The following is a 19,380-nucleotide window of genomic DNA, read 5'->3' on the forward strand; positions in this document are numbered from 1 at the left end:
GCTATTCATCAATTCTGTCAAGATGGGCTTACGCCTTACTCTGCCACAGTCCTCACAACATGCTACCAAAGGGTAAACAAAATATAATTAACTTAGCACAAAACCCACCAATATAACAGCTCATTAAAATTACATGACAATTAAGTGAGATAAATATGTAAATATATTTGGAGCTAGGACTGTCTATACCTGACAGCGTCTAAAGATAACTGCCACCACAACAATGCTAAAACACACCAAGATTAAACTGATGAGATTTACATCAAAACACGGAAGCAATAGCAGCAGCATTACCTTACCAATATGGGCTTATAAGTAACAATTCCTGTTGTTTCTGTACAAGCTCAGAAGAAGAAATGCTGTGCACAGAACATTAAATTAGCAAAGCCAGAATTGTTAATTTTACTGTTCACTGAAATCCTATTTAAGTAAATATTACCTATTACAGAAGCTGCCATACAGAAGGAAACAACAGAAAAAAAGTCAAATTCATGTTTAATAAATGCCAAGGTTATTTATTACATAAGGTAATGAAGATGTGCAGGAACACTAAATTATAGTCAGAAAACTGAAATTACATCTTATTTCTTGGGCAGTCTCTGTACACTGCTTGAATAATCATGTTTTATTAACAAAGGCCTCAATCCTGAATGTGTGTAACTTTAATCACACAAGTGGTCTCCACCGAACTCAGTGGAGTCAGTCACATGTCTGAAGGTAAGCAGGTGCATAAACTGGGACCTAAGGCCAGACGTGAGTAGCAGCATTTAATGCAATAAAGTAGGTAATGAAGACTACTGATGTTTTCTGCATATACATACAGCACCTTCATCTGAGGATCTCAAGTACTTCACAAAGCTGCTCATTTTATTATTCTGGGAATACATTTAAATAAATGCAACATCCCAGACCCCTGCTAATTACAGAACTAAGCCTACTGGGAAGAGGCCAACACCAAAGATGACCCTTCACCCAAGTCCCACCAGAAAATACACGGGACAGTGCTCTGGTGAAAAGCCAGGCAACTCTCATCCACAGCTAAATGGGAAAAGGAGGAGTGCGGAAACAAGCATGCGGAAACAACGTGCATAACGGGGGGAAAGAGGGCGAGAGAGAGAAAGAAAGCAGTTCTAGGCAGCAGCTAGCCACAAATGTCAGCAAAAGCCCTGGGGAGAACATAGGGGAAGCTCTGCCATTCTTTTACAGGGTACAGCTTGTGTAAACTACTGCAACAGATCTCTGCCCTTCTAATAGAAAGAAATTTCCAAGTGTACAAGACCACAGATTAACTCTGGTTTAGCCAGCCAGAGTTTAGGAGATTCCCACTCTTCCTTGGTCAATTCTCACCTTGCTCCAAGCTACAATCTACTTACTGGCTCTCTGAGCGGGAAAGATTGCTGTTTATCTGTATATACAATTCCCAAAACCTGGCTGCCAAGAAAGATAATTGAAAGCATTGTACATTTTAGTATTTAATACTACAAACAGCATTCAGAGAGTCAAATGTTTGTCCCACTGAAAGAGATGAGGAAGAGTTTGATCCAGCACAGTTAACCTGATCAAAGGGTCAGAGTAACTTTGAAGGCGTAAGTACATTTCATCATGTATATGGTTAAATATCACGTTCACCAAAATAAAAAACCAATTCCATTACATAATTTAGAAGTTTTGATAAGTCACAAGGTTTTCCCTTACTTAGAAAAGTCTCTCCAACTCTTGCTTGGTTCAAGCATATTTTTTTAAACTACATTAACTCTTCCCCAGTATGGGTTGCTGAGATGTAGACACACTTTTTAAAACTTTAATTGAATTAGGCCATTAATGGATAAATTAATTATTAGAAAACCTATTAGAACCTCTTCGCTTCCTGAAGTTTTCAGCTTCTAAAAGTCAACGTTTTCTAGTAGATACTGGAAAAATTAATTAGATTACAAAAGTTTTGTTTCCATGTTGACTTTCCACATTGTTGTTTAATTAACAGATAATGAAGATCATTTATATTCTGCAGCTGAAAATTCCAGCACTATGAAATACACTTTTGTTTCTACTAGTGTTTTGGCAGTTAATTTGTCTCCACCTCAGATTGATGTCTGTACATAGATGTAATTAACAATAGGGAAAACTGTTCTATAGAATATGATTTCAACCATTAGGCAAAATTTTCTCACTAGGATATGAAAAATGTCAACTTAATTAGCACACCTACTTTACCTGAAACCTCAAGTGCATCTAAATATTTTATGCTGGACTGGAAAAAATACCCACATCAGTTATGCCTATTCTCAACTGTACAACTATTTTAAAATGTGTGAATAGTTAAGACAAAATTGAAAAATTACCATAATAGGCTTTTGACACTTCCCTGCTTAAGCAAAAATTAATTCTAACTCTCTGTTTTTGTGCAAAGCCTTTATAATTTCTCTAATCTTGAGTTCCCATGAGAGGGAACACAATACTTTCATGTACAAGAGCGTGAGGCTTGGCATCTTCTCTTTAGTTATGCAGTTTATTTGATGGAAGTCTAAACCGCTAAGCCTCCCTTTGTGCTTAATATAAGCCATTCTCAGTGGAAATATCAGTTAATGTCAGTGAAATACAGTTATAGGAAGAATGCACTCTTACACAGAAAGGCTCACTAAAGCAAGGCTTTTTGTCAAGAAAACACCTGTTCTCTGAAATGCTCTAGGAAACTAGTATAAAAGCAGCTAAAAAGAAGTTTAATTTTAAAACTTTTTCTAAACATTTTTTAAAAACATTTTCCTCACAAACCTCACACAAGATTTAGTGGAACAAGCAATTTTTAAAAGAAGTTTCTGAACTTACATCTTTTTTCAGTTTATTCTTCTGCACCCATGGAGAAGCTCTACTAGTGATGTCAACTAGAGTGTACTAAGCTAATGTGACAGGCATCTTCAGTTTTATTTTTGGTGCTTAATGTAATTCCTGTGGCTTATGCAAGCAAAGTAAATAAGACCTACCACAAGCTTTAACACTTCCATATAGAGTACAGCATGTTGCTCACATACTCAAATTTTCAGATAAATATTTTAAATAGATTCCTGTGCCCTCAGCTACAGTGGGAACATGCAGACACATATGTATATTGTACACCATACTACAACAGCAACATGATATATTATGATGCTGCCAACCCTACTACGGTCATACAAAGCTTGCATATATATTTAGTCTATTCCCATGCAAAGTAGAAGTACATTATTTGCATATCATTATGCACTGGAAACCTATTCAGTTATTCCCACAGGAGACAACTCACCAGAGTGACCTAAATAGTATTCACTCTTCTGATTTAAAATTTGAAGGAATGGCAAATAAACGAGGACTGATGCAGACAGATGCACAAAGATTCAGAATATCTAAGTAAGAACCTGGGCTAATAAATGACAAATGCAGATGAATGCAGACAAATGTAGCATAATGCATCCCACAGGAACAAAGAATAATGAAAAAAATAAATTATATGCTTAATGGAAAAGGGCTATCACACAGAGAAGAAAGAAATCTGAGTCACTGCACCAAAAAGCTTCAAGCCTCAGCCAAATGTGTTGCTGTCATGATGAGGGCAAAGAAGACACTGAACTGCACTGCTGAGGGAACACAGTATCAGACAACCTACCCTCATTTGGACCTCTGAATAGAAAAAAGGTTCTTCTGACATCAGTTAATGGAGGCAAAAGAATTCAGACAGCAACAGCAGTATTAGCTATGTATCATTCTGTCTAGACACTGCAACACTTCATATGCCACCAGAATTTCGAGACCCTTGTAGAGCACAATAGGGATTGCATTTGGTTAAAACCCTTGACAATATCAAATGAAATTCCTAACAATTAGATGATAAACACTGGTCCTTTGGCAGAGTCCCTTCAGAACACACCAAACAGAGATCTGTGCACTATCACATCACAGCATAGAACCTGGGAAAGGAATGGAGCACAATCCATTAGGACAGGGCTCCCAAAGTGTGCTACGTATATCCCTTCGGGTATGAGACATCTCCGGGGGATATGCGGGAGAAATTGTGTAATGAAGGATTTTATTTATTAATTTTATTTATTGCATTTTCATAATAGGCTGCTCAGACTAAACTTTAAAACTGTGAGAAATTTGTTATAAATTACTGTAGTTAATTTACTTCAGGATGTACCAGTGAATATACAGAGACGCTGACGTACCTCCAATCACCATACAGCAGGGTTGCCCAGCAACCGTCCAGTTTAACTGAGCTCGGAACTTTGTCAGGGTTTTTTTTCGGGTGTATATGTCACACTGTAACTATCAGTAGGTAACAGTGAAATATGGACAGATGGCTAAACACAGGTAGTGTTAAGAGGCACACACAAAGTATTAGTGATGAGAAGCTAAGTGTTGAAATTTGTCTCACCAGTACCAGTGGCACTTGCTGAAATCGCTGGTGAGACAATAACCAGTGACTCAACATGCATCTCTCAGCCTGTGAAGCTAAATATTGTCACCAGAGACAAAACAGGATCTATATCAGAGAGATGTAAATATGACTAAAAGTACATCGAAATGGGATGCATTTGGACAACAGACAGTGAATACCCTCAGCTGCAGTTGTATCTGTTATGTGGTGAAGTCCTGTCGAATAAGAACTTAAAACCATCTCTTCTACGCAGACAATTGGAAACAAAACACAGAGAACAAGGACAAACCAACAGAATTTTTCAAGCAGATGCAGGCACAACTAATGGTGAGCAAGAAAGTTTTGCGCTCTGCTGCTGACAAACATTAAGGCCCTTGAACCATACTTAGTGAATTAGAGAGTCGCAAAGTCAGGAAAACCTCACACCAACCATAGCAGAGGAACTACTACTACCTGCAGCTGCAGACATGGTAACAACTATGCTTGGAGAGAAGGCCCAAAAATTAATTCAGTTAGTGCCAGTGTCAAACAACAGTGTCATGTCAAATTGATGACATGGCCAATGATGTCCTAATTCAATTAGTGAACCACGTCATTAGCAGCCAGTACTTTGCTCTGCAGCTGGATGAATCCACAGACGTAGCAGGCTTAGCTCACCTTCTGGTGTACATGCAGTACATTTACGAAGGTGCAATACAGGAGGACATTTTGTTTTGACAATCGCTGCCAACCAGAACAACAGTTGAGAAGATTTTACAGTTGTCTGACAGCTTCATAAAATCAACATGATATCATTTGGTCATAATGTACTGGCATCTGCACCAATGAAGCAAAGCCACTGACTGGTAGGCATGGTGGAGTAGTGACACGTATCAGAGCACTTCCTCCAGTGTGATGTGGGTGCATTGCAGTGTACATAGGGAAGCACTTGCTGCCAAAAGCATGCCTACCAACCTGAAGGAAATGCTGGACAACACTGTGAAGATGGTCAACTATATAAAAGCTTGACCCCTGAATTCCAGAATCGTTTCTGCTCTTTGTAATGAGATGGGAAACAAGCACATCAATCGATTGCTCCACATGAAGGTTTGATGGTTGTCATGGGGGGCAAGGTCTTGGCATGTTTCTTTGAACTTCACTCCAAGGTCAAGCATTCCTTACAGACCACCCATTTCCACTCTCTTTGTCTGCATGAGGCAGCTTGGCTCTCACAGCTGGGCTACTTGTCAGATATATTCTCTCGCCCGAATGAGCTGAATCTAGAACTTCAGGGACTGAATGCAACCATCTTCAATGTCCAGGACAAAACTGAGTCACTGATAAAAAAAGCTGGAATTCTGGGGTCACTGTGTGCAGGAAAACCACACAGAAATTGTCCCAAACATGCATGAATATCTGACAACAAATGAACTACAATTGCACGACAGTGTTAAAGGTGACATCAAGCAACATCTCACTGAACTGACAAGGCAATTACATGAGTACTTGGGAAACGCAAACAGATGAGTCCACTATCCTTTCACAAATTTTTCTGCAGTACCAATGCCACAAGACTTGTTAAAAAAAAAAAAAAAAAAAAAAAAAAAACCACAAGAGAATCTTCTGGATATCTCAGCTGACAGCAGACTCCAAAATGAGTTCCAAATTGAGTTCCAACACAAGCAGTTGGCTGAGTTTTGGATCCAAATGCAAGCAGAGTTTCCCCAATTGGCAGACAGGGCTGTCAAGGTTTTATGCCGTTTGCTACAACTTACATGTGTGAAAGTGGATTTTCATCACTCACTGGAATGAAATCAAAACATCGTCAGTGTCTTTATGTAGAAAACAACTTACAACTCAAACTATCACCTGTCACTCCAAACATTATGTGCCTGTGCTCGAACAAACAACCTCAGTCACATTGTGTGTAGTACAGTACTATTAAGCCATTGTTTAAGTTGGTCAAAAGTAAGCATACATTAAAACTAAAAATGTAAATGATGTGTACTATTATTATAGTCCGATATATTATGTGTTTATGTGTACTACAATTTGTACATTTTGTACAACGCTAGGGCATTAAATGGGTTAAAATATAAAACCTGTATTCTGGTAGGGGCATGCAGGCAGTTGGTAGACTGGAAGGGGTACGCAACAGAAAAGTCTGGGAACCTCTGCACTAGAAGATCTATGGATAACACACTGCAATGATAATTAGCGTATTTAGAGCATCACGAAACTATGAAATTGCATGTCATTGCAGCAGTCACAGTATTTTTGCATTTTTAAAAACATCTTCTTCCTTGCGTTAATCACATAAAATGGGGGTGTCTCTACAAGTCCGAATCCTCTCCTTCCAACGTGAACATTCTATATTTAAAACATATTGAACACAAGATTTCACACAGTAATGTGATAAACTAGTGGAAATAACTAACTGCCTCTAAAATTGCTTAAAAAACTAATTTATTTTAAAGGCTGGCATTTTATTTTTGTCTATAAAGCTCCGATTGCTTGCTTGCACCATATACTCAGCCAATTCAGCAACTCTGCTTGCTTCCCTTGTGGTTTTCTATCTCATGGAACAATCAACTTTTCTTATGCCTCCTGGGATGCCTGCAACATCTTCCCTGATTGTACTCTCCCCTCTTTCAAGTCCCTCCTAAAAAAAATATTTACTATTTTATCACTAACCTACATCCCAACCCTCTTCCTCACCTTGCTCCCTAATTTTAATATATTAACAAAAAAGGGAAGAAATGTTTAAATACATTCAGGGCCTCTGTTATGCAGCACATAGAGGATCATAATGGTCCCTTCTGGCCTTAAAAAATTTTTTTTTTAAATCTATGAAAGCATCTCTCACTGTTATCCATATCCTTTGCTCCCCAACCTTTACTGTCCGCTTACTGTGTCAGGTCTACTTTAGAGTAGACTACGAGCTCTTTGGGGCAAGGGCCTGTCCTTTCAGTTTGTAAAACTCCTAGTGCACATCTATGGCACAGTAAAAATAATACAGTTCTAAAGCCATTAATGTGATCAGATTATAAACAGGACTATTTAAAGCTATGTTTGTTGTACTCTCCATCCCTAAACCAAAGTAAAGACGTCTGAAGATCAACACGGTGTTGAATGTTTTGTGTGCAGAGGATCATGAAGTGCCTGATCGGCTCAACTGGAGGAGTTACCACTTTTGTTTTTGGTTTTAAAATATGGCTAAACAAAAAAAAAACCCAGTTACTAGCCTCTTCCATAACTGTTGTTCTTCGATGTGTTACACAAGTCCATTGCACTCTTGGTGCGCATGCAACCTGCACACAGTTGTTGGAAACTTTTTCCCTCCGAGCAGCCCATCAGATCAGATCAAGCGCCCTCTGTCGCTGTTCACCCTTGTTAGCAGGCATAAAGTGAGGAGCAGTCCTGGTTCTATTCCTTCTTGCCAGAAACTCAAATGCAGAGGGGTAGGGGGGCGGGTGATGGAATGGACATACACAACACAACACATCTTAACAAAAATTACAGAACAGGTTAGTAACTTTTTTTCTTCTTTGAGTGATTGTACATGTGCATCTCACTCTTGGTGACTCTCAAGCCATGAAATCAGGAAGTGGGAATGGAGTCTATCTGAACAAGGACTGGAGAACAGCTCTCCCAAATCTGGTACCATTTTTAGAATGCTGAGTGATGGCACAATGGGATGGAAACATGTGCTTCAAAAGACCAGGTTTGCTGCTCTACAAATGTCTATGATAGGCACTTGAGCCAGAAAGGCCAGAAGCCATTTGTGATCTCCTCAGATGTACCCTCACTCTGCATGGGGGAGTAACAAGAGCCAAGTCGTGGCACAAGTGAATAGGAGGCGGCTATCTAAGACAAAATCTTCTGAGAAGAGCCTGGGAATCCTTTCATCCTGCCTGCAATTTCCACGAACAATCGTGAAGACAAATGGAACTGCTTGGACCTGTCAAGACAGAAAGCCAACACTCTTCTGATATCTAGAGTGTGCAGGCTTTCCTCATCTTTACTGGAGTCAGGTTTTGGGAAGAATGACAGTGAGTAAATTGCTTGGTTCATATGGAAGTTAGACATCACTTTTGAAACAAACTAGATGAGGACTAGATAAGTCTTACATTTAAAGAAAATTATATACAGAGGACCAGACATTAGTGCATGTAGTTTACCTACCCTCCTAGCAGAAGTGTTGGCCACCAAAAATGCTACCTTCATTGAAAGATGCAGTAAAAAGCAGGTAGATAAAAGCTCAAAAGGAAGGCACAAGCTTTGACAATGCCAAGTTCACATCCCATAGGGGAACAGGATTTTGTATGTGAGGATATAACCACTCCAGGCTTTTCAAAAATATAATTGACATCTTATTAGAAAAATACAGAGTGATTATCAACTTGAGGGTGGAAAGCTGGAGAAAGTTCTATCAAAGTCCACCCAGCAGATAACGGGTGATCTTTGTTGTTTTAGGTGTAAGAGTCCAAGATATTCTGGATCGAAGAATGTGTCAGTAAGACTTCAGATTGATAGAAAATTGCTTCCACTTCACCAAGTAAGTAGATCTAGTAGATGGCTTCCTACTCTTTAAAAGCACATCCTGAACCTTTTTTGAACAAGACTCTTCCTGAGGGTCTAGCCATGGAGCATCCAGGCTGTTAAATGATGCGCCTGCAAGTTTGAGTGGAGTACATAAACATAGTCTTGAGAAAATGGGCCTGGGTCCAACAGAAGCGAAATTGGAGCTTTTACCAAAAGGGAGAGGAGAGTGGAGAACCTGTGCTACCAAGGCCAAGCTGAGGCTATACATATAACGTGAGCATGGCCCAGACAGATTCCTAGCAACACACTCTGTGAAGCAGTGGGATTGGTGGGAAAGTATACAGGAGTTTGCCCGTCCAGGATAGCAGGAAAGCGCCTGTGAGGGAACCATGATGATGACCGTGAAGGGAGCAAAACTGCTGACACTTTCCTGTTGGTTCTAGTTGCAAAAGAAGTCTACCTGGGGAGTGGGAGGGTATGTAGTATTGATGCTCAGTCCTCTGGGATGTGGGAGGGAGTTTGCCACAGGGTCTTGGAGGGTTTCAAAAATCACCTCATTAATGGTTTAAGCCATACAAGAAAATCCATCTGCAGCCAAAATGTCAACAAGTCTATGGGACAAATCTTCAACTTCTTCCACTTGGATATCGAAGGCTGAAGCAACTCTTTTCAAAAGCACCTGATGAGCCATGAAGCCATCAGGTGGTGGTAAGGTCCTCCCTGTGGAAACAACCTCATCTAGGGAAGAGGAAGCCAGAGGTTGAGGCTGAGTCTCCTCTTGCAGTTAACACAAGGATAACACAAGTTAGCACAGGATCCACCTAGACAAGATACTGCATAACAGTGGCGAGGGGAGAACCTGGAAATGAGAGGGAAGATAGGTTCCAAAAGGGCTGTTGAAAAGGTGGTAGGCCCCAATTTCTTCCCAGCCACATAACTCCACCAGCAACAACCCCAGAGGAGGGTGGGAAAAGAAAGAGAGAGGAGCCAATCTCCGAGTCCAAAGATGAAGACTCGGCCCCATCTGACTCCAGAGGGGTTTCCCTGTCAATACCGAGGATTGGTGCCAAGAACCCAGAGACGACTGAAGGTAGGCTATCCTTGCCAGCTTTCCCCTTGACGGTACCGTAGGATGAGAGCTCCGAGAAATAAGCAGTTAACGCAGAACTGGGGACTGCACTGATTGAACTGACTCAGTGAGAGCTGATGATATTGTGAGAGCAATTTCCTACACTGCTAAGGAAACCAGCACCAATAAAGACAAATCCTCTGTCGCCACAAACACCTCTGGCATAGCTAGTAATTGAATGGTCTCTCTCTGGTGAGTAACCGAAGACAAGAGCACCAGAGAAGATACAGGTGCTGCTTCAGGTTACGAGACTTGACAAGACTTGACTTGATAATATGGATGAGTGTTTACATTAAGGATGCACTCTGCTCAATTCTCTGCCCCCTTTCTTGGTGTGGTTTAGGAGCTGGAGATCTTTCTCTTCCAGCTTCTTCCTTAGAAGCTTTATGCTTCTTCAGCATCGGAGACTGACTGGTGCGAGGACTCCTCCAACACTGGCAGAGCACTTCTCATTCAAGATGAAGAGGTTGCTCCCTTCTCCATCTGGGAAGGTTCCAATGGTGGTCTCAGCAGAGCTTCCATCAAAAGAAACTTCAGCCTGGCCTCTCTATCTTTTTTGCTCCTAGGCTTGAAGTCCTTACAAATTTGATGTGTGAGATTCATCCAGGCACTCTAAACCGCTAGAGTACAGGTCACTCACAGGCATCAGCTTGGGTAATAAAAAACAAAAACAAGGCTTGAAGCTTAGTGACCAAGGCATTCCTTGGTACCAAAAACAGAACTCCAAGCAGGGAAATACAACTGCTTGGGTGCCTTATGTAAGCTTCCCTGCAACACAGTTATTCAGTACATTCTACCACACTACACGGCTTGTAATATTACATTCAGTTTCCTCCTGAAGTTCAGAGGATAACAAAAAGCGCTACTGCTGCCTTTGTGGGTCTAACAGAGAATGTGAAAATTCCTTCTGTTTGTATATCCCACAGCATGAATAATCCATGGTCCTAAAAATAAAGTTCCTCATAATGACTCCTAAATTTCTAGGATTCAGGAAGCAGTGTTTGAAGATAAGAAGTCAATGAAGGTTCCAAATGTCTACTTATTCTTACTGCAACATGAAGATTAGGAACAGAATTTCTCTCTAGAATTTTGACTTGATGAAACAGAGATGAAGAATCAGATCCTAGACTGTGGTTGAAGATCACACAGCACTGATCCTGGAGGGGTCATGGCTGGAACTCCTCCAACACCTACTTTGCTAAAAGAAGAAAGGGAGTATGGTACAGGAACCACTATACTCTATGCCACAGGAAGATTCCCCTTATATTGGGGTGATGCTTTCATGCCCATTTATGCCAGCTTTACGGGCAGAACCCACTAACAGTACAATGCAAAGCAGTTCCACCAAGTCTGCTAGATAACAGTTATGGATAATGGTTATGGAAGTGCTGCACTTATTTTGCAATTTAAATTTCTTCTGAATGTATGAGATGGGTCAAACTTATAAAGTACTGACTGATATTATCAAAAGGTTTCTCTAGTTTCATTTATTCCTTAGACAGAAAGATCATTTTAAAAAGAGTCAGCCATGGCACCATAATAGAGTAGAACAACACTAATTCACACACAGGGCTGTGAATTAGTGAGTATCTTGAAAAGGATACCACATCAAAACAGTGTATTTCATTTATTTGACAAATGTAGCTTAATTTTGATTCTTTATGGTAATACTTCACAGCATTCTGGGAAATACTGTAGTACATTAATGTTACAACTTTGTTTAGTAAGATAACTTGTTAGAGCATTCTGCTATTTAACCTTTGTTTGTTCATATGAGGTGTACATGTTAAGAAAGTGCAAGCCAGTGAGAACTGAAAGAATGAAAATTAATTTTAAATTTCTGACATTAAAGGCTCTGTAATTCAACTGCAAGCAACTCAGCATTTGGGTTTTTGTTTTTTTGTTGTGTGTGGGGGGCTTCTTGAAGTGAAAGCCAGAGAAATAGATGATGGTACCATTTGTCTCAGCTAGCTTCGTATAACTTAAGTGGAAGTTATCATGGCAATCATTCTCTTGACTTTATAAAGCAAGCATGATCACATGAACGTAAGGAGAGCCTTCCAGTTTGGGGGCAATAAGGTGGTATTCCTGTCATAATTTTTTCATCATCGTTAGCATCAGAGTTCATCCACATTTCTTTTGGAGCAGCCAAATGAGCAATTGGCAGCCAGGAGCTTGTTCTCTCATGCACACAGTCTTGGCAGCATATCCTTTCAGTGCTCTATGTCCATACACATCGTGGAAGTTGGCAATAACCTACATCAGCATTTGATCCTATTGACAGAATGTTTGTTTTACTTCTCTTGCCCATGGAGTTTTGTTAGGCTGTGAGGCGTGAAAAGCAGAAGTTATAGAAAGTCCAACAATTCCCACATAAGCCTACTAGTGAAAGAAATTAGATTCACAGCACAGCAGCTACAGCTTAAGAAGGCGACTCTCAGAATTGTTGTTTACTGGGTAACATCGAAACAGGATTCCATTTGCCTCCTTTTGTCCAGTTTACAAGTACAGGCAAACAAAGCACAAATTTAAACTGCTCAAGTACAATATTTGTACTTATAAAGTGAAAAGGAGATGGAACCTAGCATGCGGGGCGCGCACACACAATGAAAATGACACTCGAAGTGTCCATTTATAACTTTCCTCAGCATTAATGGACCCCGCAAACCATAGAGACTGAAAAGGCAGAACAATAGATTGGACTCTGCCACAGTGTACAAAAATAACCAGCATCCCTAACCTTAACATTTTCCTACAGTCAATCACTGGAGGAGAGCAAAATCACAAATTTTGAGGACCACCAAGCACAAAAGGTTGCCCACATCTAGTCCAAGGGTACAGAAGCACAGGCACAGCCGCTGATGTCCTATCTACTCTCTTGCAATCGCAGGAGATGGCAACACTAAAGGAGACAGCCAAGCAAACACATGGCTGCTGCTGATCAAGCTTGCAGAAGAGGAGGAGGCACTCCACTGTGAGAGCTCATAGTGAGAGATGGAGGAATGCAGGTCTTTTTTTCTTGACCGCTTGCCTGGTGATTCTGACTCATGGCCTCACTAGACAGAGGGACTACATACTACAAGTAGACTATATGTACCTTGTATACAAAGACACAGTAATTTAGGGTGCCCATCTTAAAGGGCCTTGATTTTCAGAGGGTAAGTCTGTAGCAATTCCTCAACAGACTTTGAGGTGTCTCAAGTTGGGCACCCAAAAAAAAAAAAAATCACTGGTTGCTTTTGAAAATCATGGTCTATAAATTTAAAAATGAAGTAAGATCTATGTGAGTTTCATTCATTGATATATTTTCATCTCCAGATAAACTGTTCTAGTTCAAGAATATTGGTGTCTGCATCTAAACTAAAACCTGTATTGCCTTTGTTCTCTTACTAAGCATTTTATGTGTCTGATTAAAATTTTAAACACCCTTAACTCATTTTATAAAAGATGAATAAAATTTATTCAGTGCTAATCACCATTTTATTTTCAACAAGTTAAAGTAAAATTAACCTAATAGCATGTAAACAAATGAATTCTGACCCATCTGTTTGTCACGGTTTAACAAACAGGACGGAACTGCAAGTATTTTCCATAGAAAGTACCCTTTTTTATAAGTCAAACTAAAATCTTAATTTCAAATTCAAACTATGAAGGAAAAACTGAGTAGTTTAATTGCAAATTAATGTCTGTTAAGTAACTGTAAAATGCAATTATATTGGATGTCATCTGTTTCTCCTGCATTATTCTTCTGAGGGGGTATCCCTACACCAGACTGCATTGCTCACACAGGTTTTCCAAAAGATTAGTTCAGCAAATTCTGACAAGGTTCTAGTGGCACGTATTAGCTCATTCATCCAATAGGTGATTCCCATCATCCTCCACCTTCCTAGGAGTTAACCAATCCAAAGAGCAATGGAATCAGACATTTCTCAGCAAAGCAAGGTTTTAAATAAGTTATAAAAAGCAACTAATTAAAAAAGATTGTATTATAAATGTGGTAGAGATGAGAACTCAACATGTAGTTCTGGTGCTGTGTGGAGCTGATGTGCCATTGACATGAGAGACATGATATTGGCCCAAGGGGCTGGGGTGGTTTGAAGATTTCACCAGTGAAGCAGGACATGAGTAACTGCTCCTTATGTCCATAAGACAGCCTCACCAAAACTGTTTCACATGGAAGTGGCAGCTTGTATTCACTGGCTTGAACCCACAAGCATGGTGATAGCTACTTAGGGTATGTCTATACTGACGGCGGCAAAGTCACCGCCATCAGATTGATCTTTCTGGATCGATTGAGCAGTCAGTGTAGACCCGCTCAATCGATCATGAAGTTGACGCTGGTAAACCATCCCTTCAAGTGGCGTAGTGCTGCGTCAACGGGAACACAGTTCCCACCGGCACAGTGCAGTGAAGACAGAACGCAGAAGGGAAGCACAGCAGTCGACAGGAGTTACGCAAGCTACCCTGTTACGCAAGCTACCAGTCGACTGCTGCCAAATCTCCAGGTAAGTGTAGACCAGGGCTCAGAATCACAGAAATTAGGGATGGAAGGGACCTCAGGAGGTCATCTAGTCCAACCCCCTGCTCAAAGCAGGGCCAATTCTTCTCTGGGTGAAAAAAGCAGGGGAGCAATATCGCCGTAGAGCCTTCTTCTATGGGAGCCGACAGGAGACATCCATTCTTTCCTCAGGGAGGAAGCCAGGAGAGGCAACAGCTCAAGTCCTTGGGTGCTGACCGCTTCTCCCAGAAGTGCTGTTGGTAAAATACTAGATTCAAGAAGGAAATGTCTTGGGGTAGGTGTGGAGGGCAAGGATTCCATTCTGAGCCAAGACAAGTGAGGTTGAAAATCCCAGCTGTCAGGAATGGGATCTCGTTGGAGCTCTGCCAAAGTAGCACGCACTGGACGTGCAAGGAATCATCATCATCATGGGCAGCTTTCAGTTATGGTTACTGAACCACATTTTGAAAGCCCTTATCAGAATTAGTACTGGCTTCTAAAGGGTTTCTTTTCATATTAACATTTTACAAAATAGATAAAAACATGGTTTTTATTTTGACAATTTTGACTGTTCTAAACAGCTGGTGCACTGGATTGGTTTTTGGTTTTTTTTAAAGTATATTTGAATTCTCAAAACTAAAGTATTTCTGTGTTGTAGGCACCCACAAAGAACAGCACAAAACAGAGCATTTTAGAAATCTGAACACTGGTAAATTTTACTTTCTTAGTTTTCTAACATGGTTTCGGTCTTTTCTTTCAAATGTTGCAAAAAAACACCCTCCTCTAGACTGCAGGCATGATTCTGCTCCCAGCTAAATGGAGACAGAACAGGAATAACTTCACTGAAAATGAATGAATTTACATACACATGTACAACTAAAGAGCTCAGAATCAGGTCCTGAGAATAAACAAATGAGAGGTGGGTTGTTTTTTTTTATTTTTGGGCGGGCCAACGTTAGATAAGGGCTGATAAGATGAAAATGAGACCTTAGTGATCGTCAAAGGTGATTATGGAACGGCTTAGCACAGTCGTTCCCCAGTTAACTTTGCAACTAATTGCTCCAACCACAACCCTGGTCTTTCTGCTCCCCTTCTATAACTCTGAAGGCCCCATTTTCTTTCTTTAATTTTTCATTTGATTCCCCATATTGCAGTCCTCCGCCTTCCATCTATGAACTGGATGGGACAGTCAAAAATTGTCCATTAAGACACTAATACAACAGAACGTTTAACTAACGTAAGTAGTCCTAACTACTCAGATGCTTAAAATTTATCAAGGACTTAAAAGCTTCGCTGAAGGGGAACCTCAATGGGAAAAGCAGGTTGCTGCAGAGCAATGCAAAGGCACATTAACCCTACAGAATTAGTTCACCGCAGTGATCCTTTGGGATTGCAGTCAGACTTTTCCCCTTAACAGTTACTACTAGAAAAGCAATTTTTTTTTACTTGCTAATTCTGAAGCTTCGTCTTCTCAAATTAGGGTCAAATAGTTCTATGGGGAAACACAACAGTAATTTATTTGCTGAGCTTAAGTACTAAAAAAAAGCAACAAAGGGAAACTAGATACAATTAGGATGTTCATTTACTAGTCTCTAGTAGCAGTGTGCCGTTTTCCCCAGACAAGTAGAGGACATATAGGAATGCTCAACCCTTCAGAAGTAAATGCAGAGCATTCTAAGTTGCACCCCTAGTGTGGGCCTCCCAACCCCCAGCCTTAGAGCAGACTGACAAGTTGTGCTCAACCGTAAAGTTACTATTACAAACAAAAACCTAAACTATTGTATTGTTCCATAATGCTAAAGTGTTTAGTACCACTTCTCTTAATATGATCACTATTTAACAAAGGTCTGGAAGAAATAAGCATCCAATGTGATTCTGGCCTCAAGTTGCCATTTAGTTCAGCTTTCAATTATAATAAAATTAAACAATTGGACGCTTATCATTGAAATATCCCTTTCATCAATAAAATGTATGTAATGTTGCTGGGTTACATTTTATGAGGATAGTGCACGTCATTAATATTCTAAGCCCTGATTAAGCAAGGTATATAAGCATGTGCCTAAATTTAAGTGCATGAGAAGCTTCACTGGAGTTAGGCACATGTTTAAATGCCTTGCTGGAGTGAGGCCTTACGAAGGAAGGTTTTGTATATGATAAACAAAACTTAATCTTCCAATATGCAATTTCTCTTTTTCTTCCAAATTTGACTTAAATTAACAATGTTCTCCACCCTCCCTCTCACTAGAGAAAAATAAAAGCAGAATTAGAAAAAAGGCAGAACTGAAAACATGCTAACTTTTTTGCCTTTTTATCCACAAACTCAATCTAAATTTGTCTGCATATATTGGTGTACAAAAAAAAATCCTCATAACATTTCAGGATGTCTTCTGTAGTGTTCTTGTTGAGCTTGACTAAGCTATTTTAAAAGTTAATTTAAATATTTTTGTTCAAGAGTACATGATTGCTTCATGCTACTTACAGGATATTTTAAGAATCAAAGAGCCATCATGTAGATTTCTAATGTTTTGGCAATACATTCTGTACATGCTGTCAATAAGGTAGGCTGCCGCAGCTCCTTCTACCTAGTACTGTAATATTTTAAAACCTGATTGTGTGTCCATTTCATGTGATTGTTTCTTTTATAGCTGATTTACATTTTACATTAATAGCTGTCCAGTCTCTTCCTTTTAAAAAAATTAGAAATCTTATTTTTGTGCTTTTTGTTTTAGACTAGTAAAGCAATTATTTTCCATTTTTGTGCATGTCTGATTTGGTCTATGTTCAGAAACTTTTGGTTTACATTTTAATATTTATACTCCCTTTGGTTTTTATCCTTTCATTTCTGTGTGTGTCTATAGATCTCACAAGAACGTGAAAGCAGTTTCTTTGTAAGAGATGAGCATGCAGCATAATGCAGAGCAGTTTCAGAGTTACTCTAAATTCCACCTTTGGCAATGGTCACCCCAGGGACTACTCCAGCAGCAGGGATTGCCAGGGCATTCAGGTGACTACACCCCACACATGCTCCCTAGATAAGAGCCTCCAGGGAGGGTGAAAGAGCACTTTACATCATGCTATGACAGGGAAATCCCCAGGTAAGTAGGTCTGTCTTGTTGCTTTGCACCAGATGATAGGACCAGACCCTTCCTACACCATTGGTAAGCTTCTGTTACAGCAAGGAGAAAAAAGTATATGAAAACCATATTCTGCCTTCCCACAATGCACTAATCCATTGCAAGACATCACACAATAACCAAATGAACCGTCCCTGGTTATTACTTTCTTTATGCTGTAAAATATTAGTGACATTTCATCTGGTCAGCCTTCTTAAAGGTTAATTCTCTTTTCCTGTTTCAGATTTTCCTCTAGGTGAACCAATCTGTGAAGTTTCTATTTACCTATTCCAAATAACCCACTAACTGTTTCACTGCTCACTCTCGCTGTTAAGAGCATATTGACTTGCTGTCTGCTCTGTTGTTTAATTCATTTATGCTGAGAGTCAGACATGAAGACAGAATTTTAAATGTGACATTTGCAGGCTACTGGGTCATTTGAAGCTTTGACAACACCAGGGAATTCCTGACATACAAACTGGTCCGGATTTCCAATCTCCCATGTTCTGAACACATCAGATATTCTTCCCGGAGGTGCAGATTTCAGCCAAGAAATTTTAAAATCCCTTGTGTTTACATCTTGTAGAAAAGGCCTATACACTTGAAAGTTTTAAAATAAAGCCTATGTTTCCTTTAAGCTAAAACTGGCATTGCCTGCAGCAAGCAATTGAACTGCAAAAGAACACTTTGATTTGATTGACAAAGATATTTGAAAAGATCTACAACAACAAACAATTAATACTCATAGGATATTCTCAGCAACTTTGACATTTGGTGGACTTCCTTTTTCTCACGTTGATCTATCATGGTTCAAAATCAATTGCATCTGAAGGCCAGAGCTGTAAATTATCTGCCATCTAGACAATATCAACATCTGGCCCAATGGGTCAGCAGTTAATTACAGCCCAATTAGAATGAAATAGCTATGGCAAAAACTTTACCAACAGTGCTTTTTGCTGTTATAACAGCTATGCTAGGCAAAGAACAGAAAGCATAGCTGGAAATGGAAAAGTTACTCAGACCTCATTCAGAATTATATTGGGAAGGGAAATTGTTTTTCCTGTTCAACTCTTCATTACAAATACATTATGATAATGGTACTGTAGTTTAGCTGCCTTTTCAGAGACAGCAGGCATTTTGTGATTTGGGTCAAGATGCAAGCCGGAAGAAACCTAGGTTTTTGGTTTTTTTCAGGGGAAAAAATTAAAACATTTTAGCTGCATTCTGGTGCCATGAGTGAAGTGAGAATTCTTGTGTCATCCTGCAAGCATCTTTCATTGCTGTGCTTTGAATAAGACTTTTATGATTTAACAGCTGTCATCTAAATAAGGATATAAAGCTTGCATGTGTCTTTAGCATAAGCACATTAAAATGTAATACTTTTTGTTAGGTTTTACAGAATCAAAGATTATGAATCTTGCCTATTCTGAAAGCAAATACTTGTAATGGAAAGGCATACCTGGTGTATAATCTGAGCTACAGGAAGCTGTTCAGCGTATTGTAGTGGTTCTGTTGCCATCTCATCATTTGGAACCCTGAAAATAAATGAAATTTGTATTACTAAATGTTCCTACAATTATTACAAAAACCAAACTATTGGAATTAAAAACAAAAAACAAAAAAAACTATATTACTACCAAATACTGTTTGAAATATTACGTCTAGAGGGAATAATGTTTTGCTTCATTATAATCAGAAAAGCATGCCT

General features: G+C 39.6%; 1 protein-coding gene across 4 annotated transcripts in view; it reads right to left on the bottom strand.

The window, feature by feature from the left end:
- PIGK (phosphatidylinositol glycan anchor biosynthesis class K) overlaps nucleotides 1–19,380 on the bottom strand; it is a 106,566-nt gene that overhangs the window by 15,379 nt on the left and 71,807 nt on the right. For all 4 annotated transcript variants that reach the window (XM_067563417.1, XM_067563420.1, XM_067563419.1 and 1 more), the window contains exon 10: nucleotides 19,132–19,207. In XM_067563417.1, coding sequence (XP_067419518.1) covers nucleotides 19,132–19,207 — 76 coding nt within the window. The remainder of the gene's footprint in view (nucleotides 1–19,131; nucleotides 19,208–19,380) is intronic.

The sequence above is a fragment of the Emydura macquarii genome, unplaced genomic scaffold (assembly GCF_026122565.2).
Source record: "Emydura macquarii macquarii isolate MOO-44397 ecotype Brisbane River unplaced genomic scaffold, CSIRO-AGI_Emac_v2 contig_2481, whole genome shotgun sequence".
Classification (NCBI taxonomy): Eukaryota; Metazoa; Chordata; order Testudines; family Chelidae; genus Emydura; species Emydura macquarii.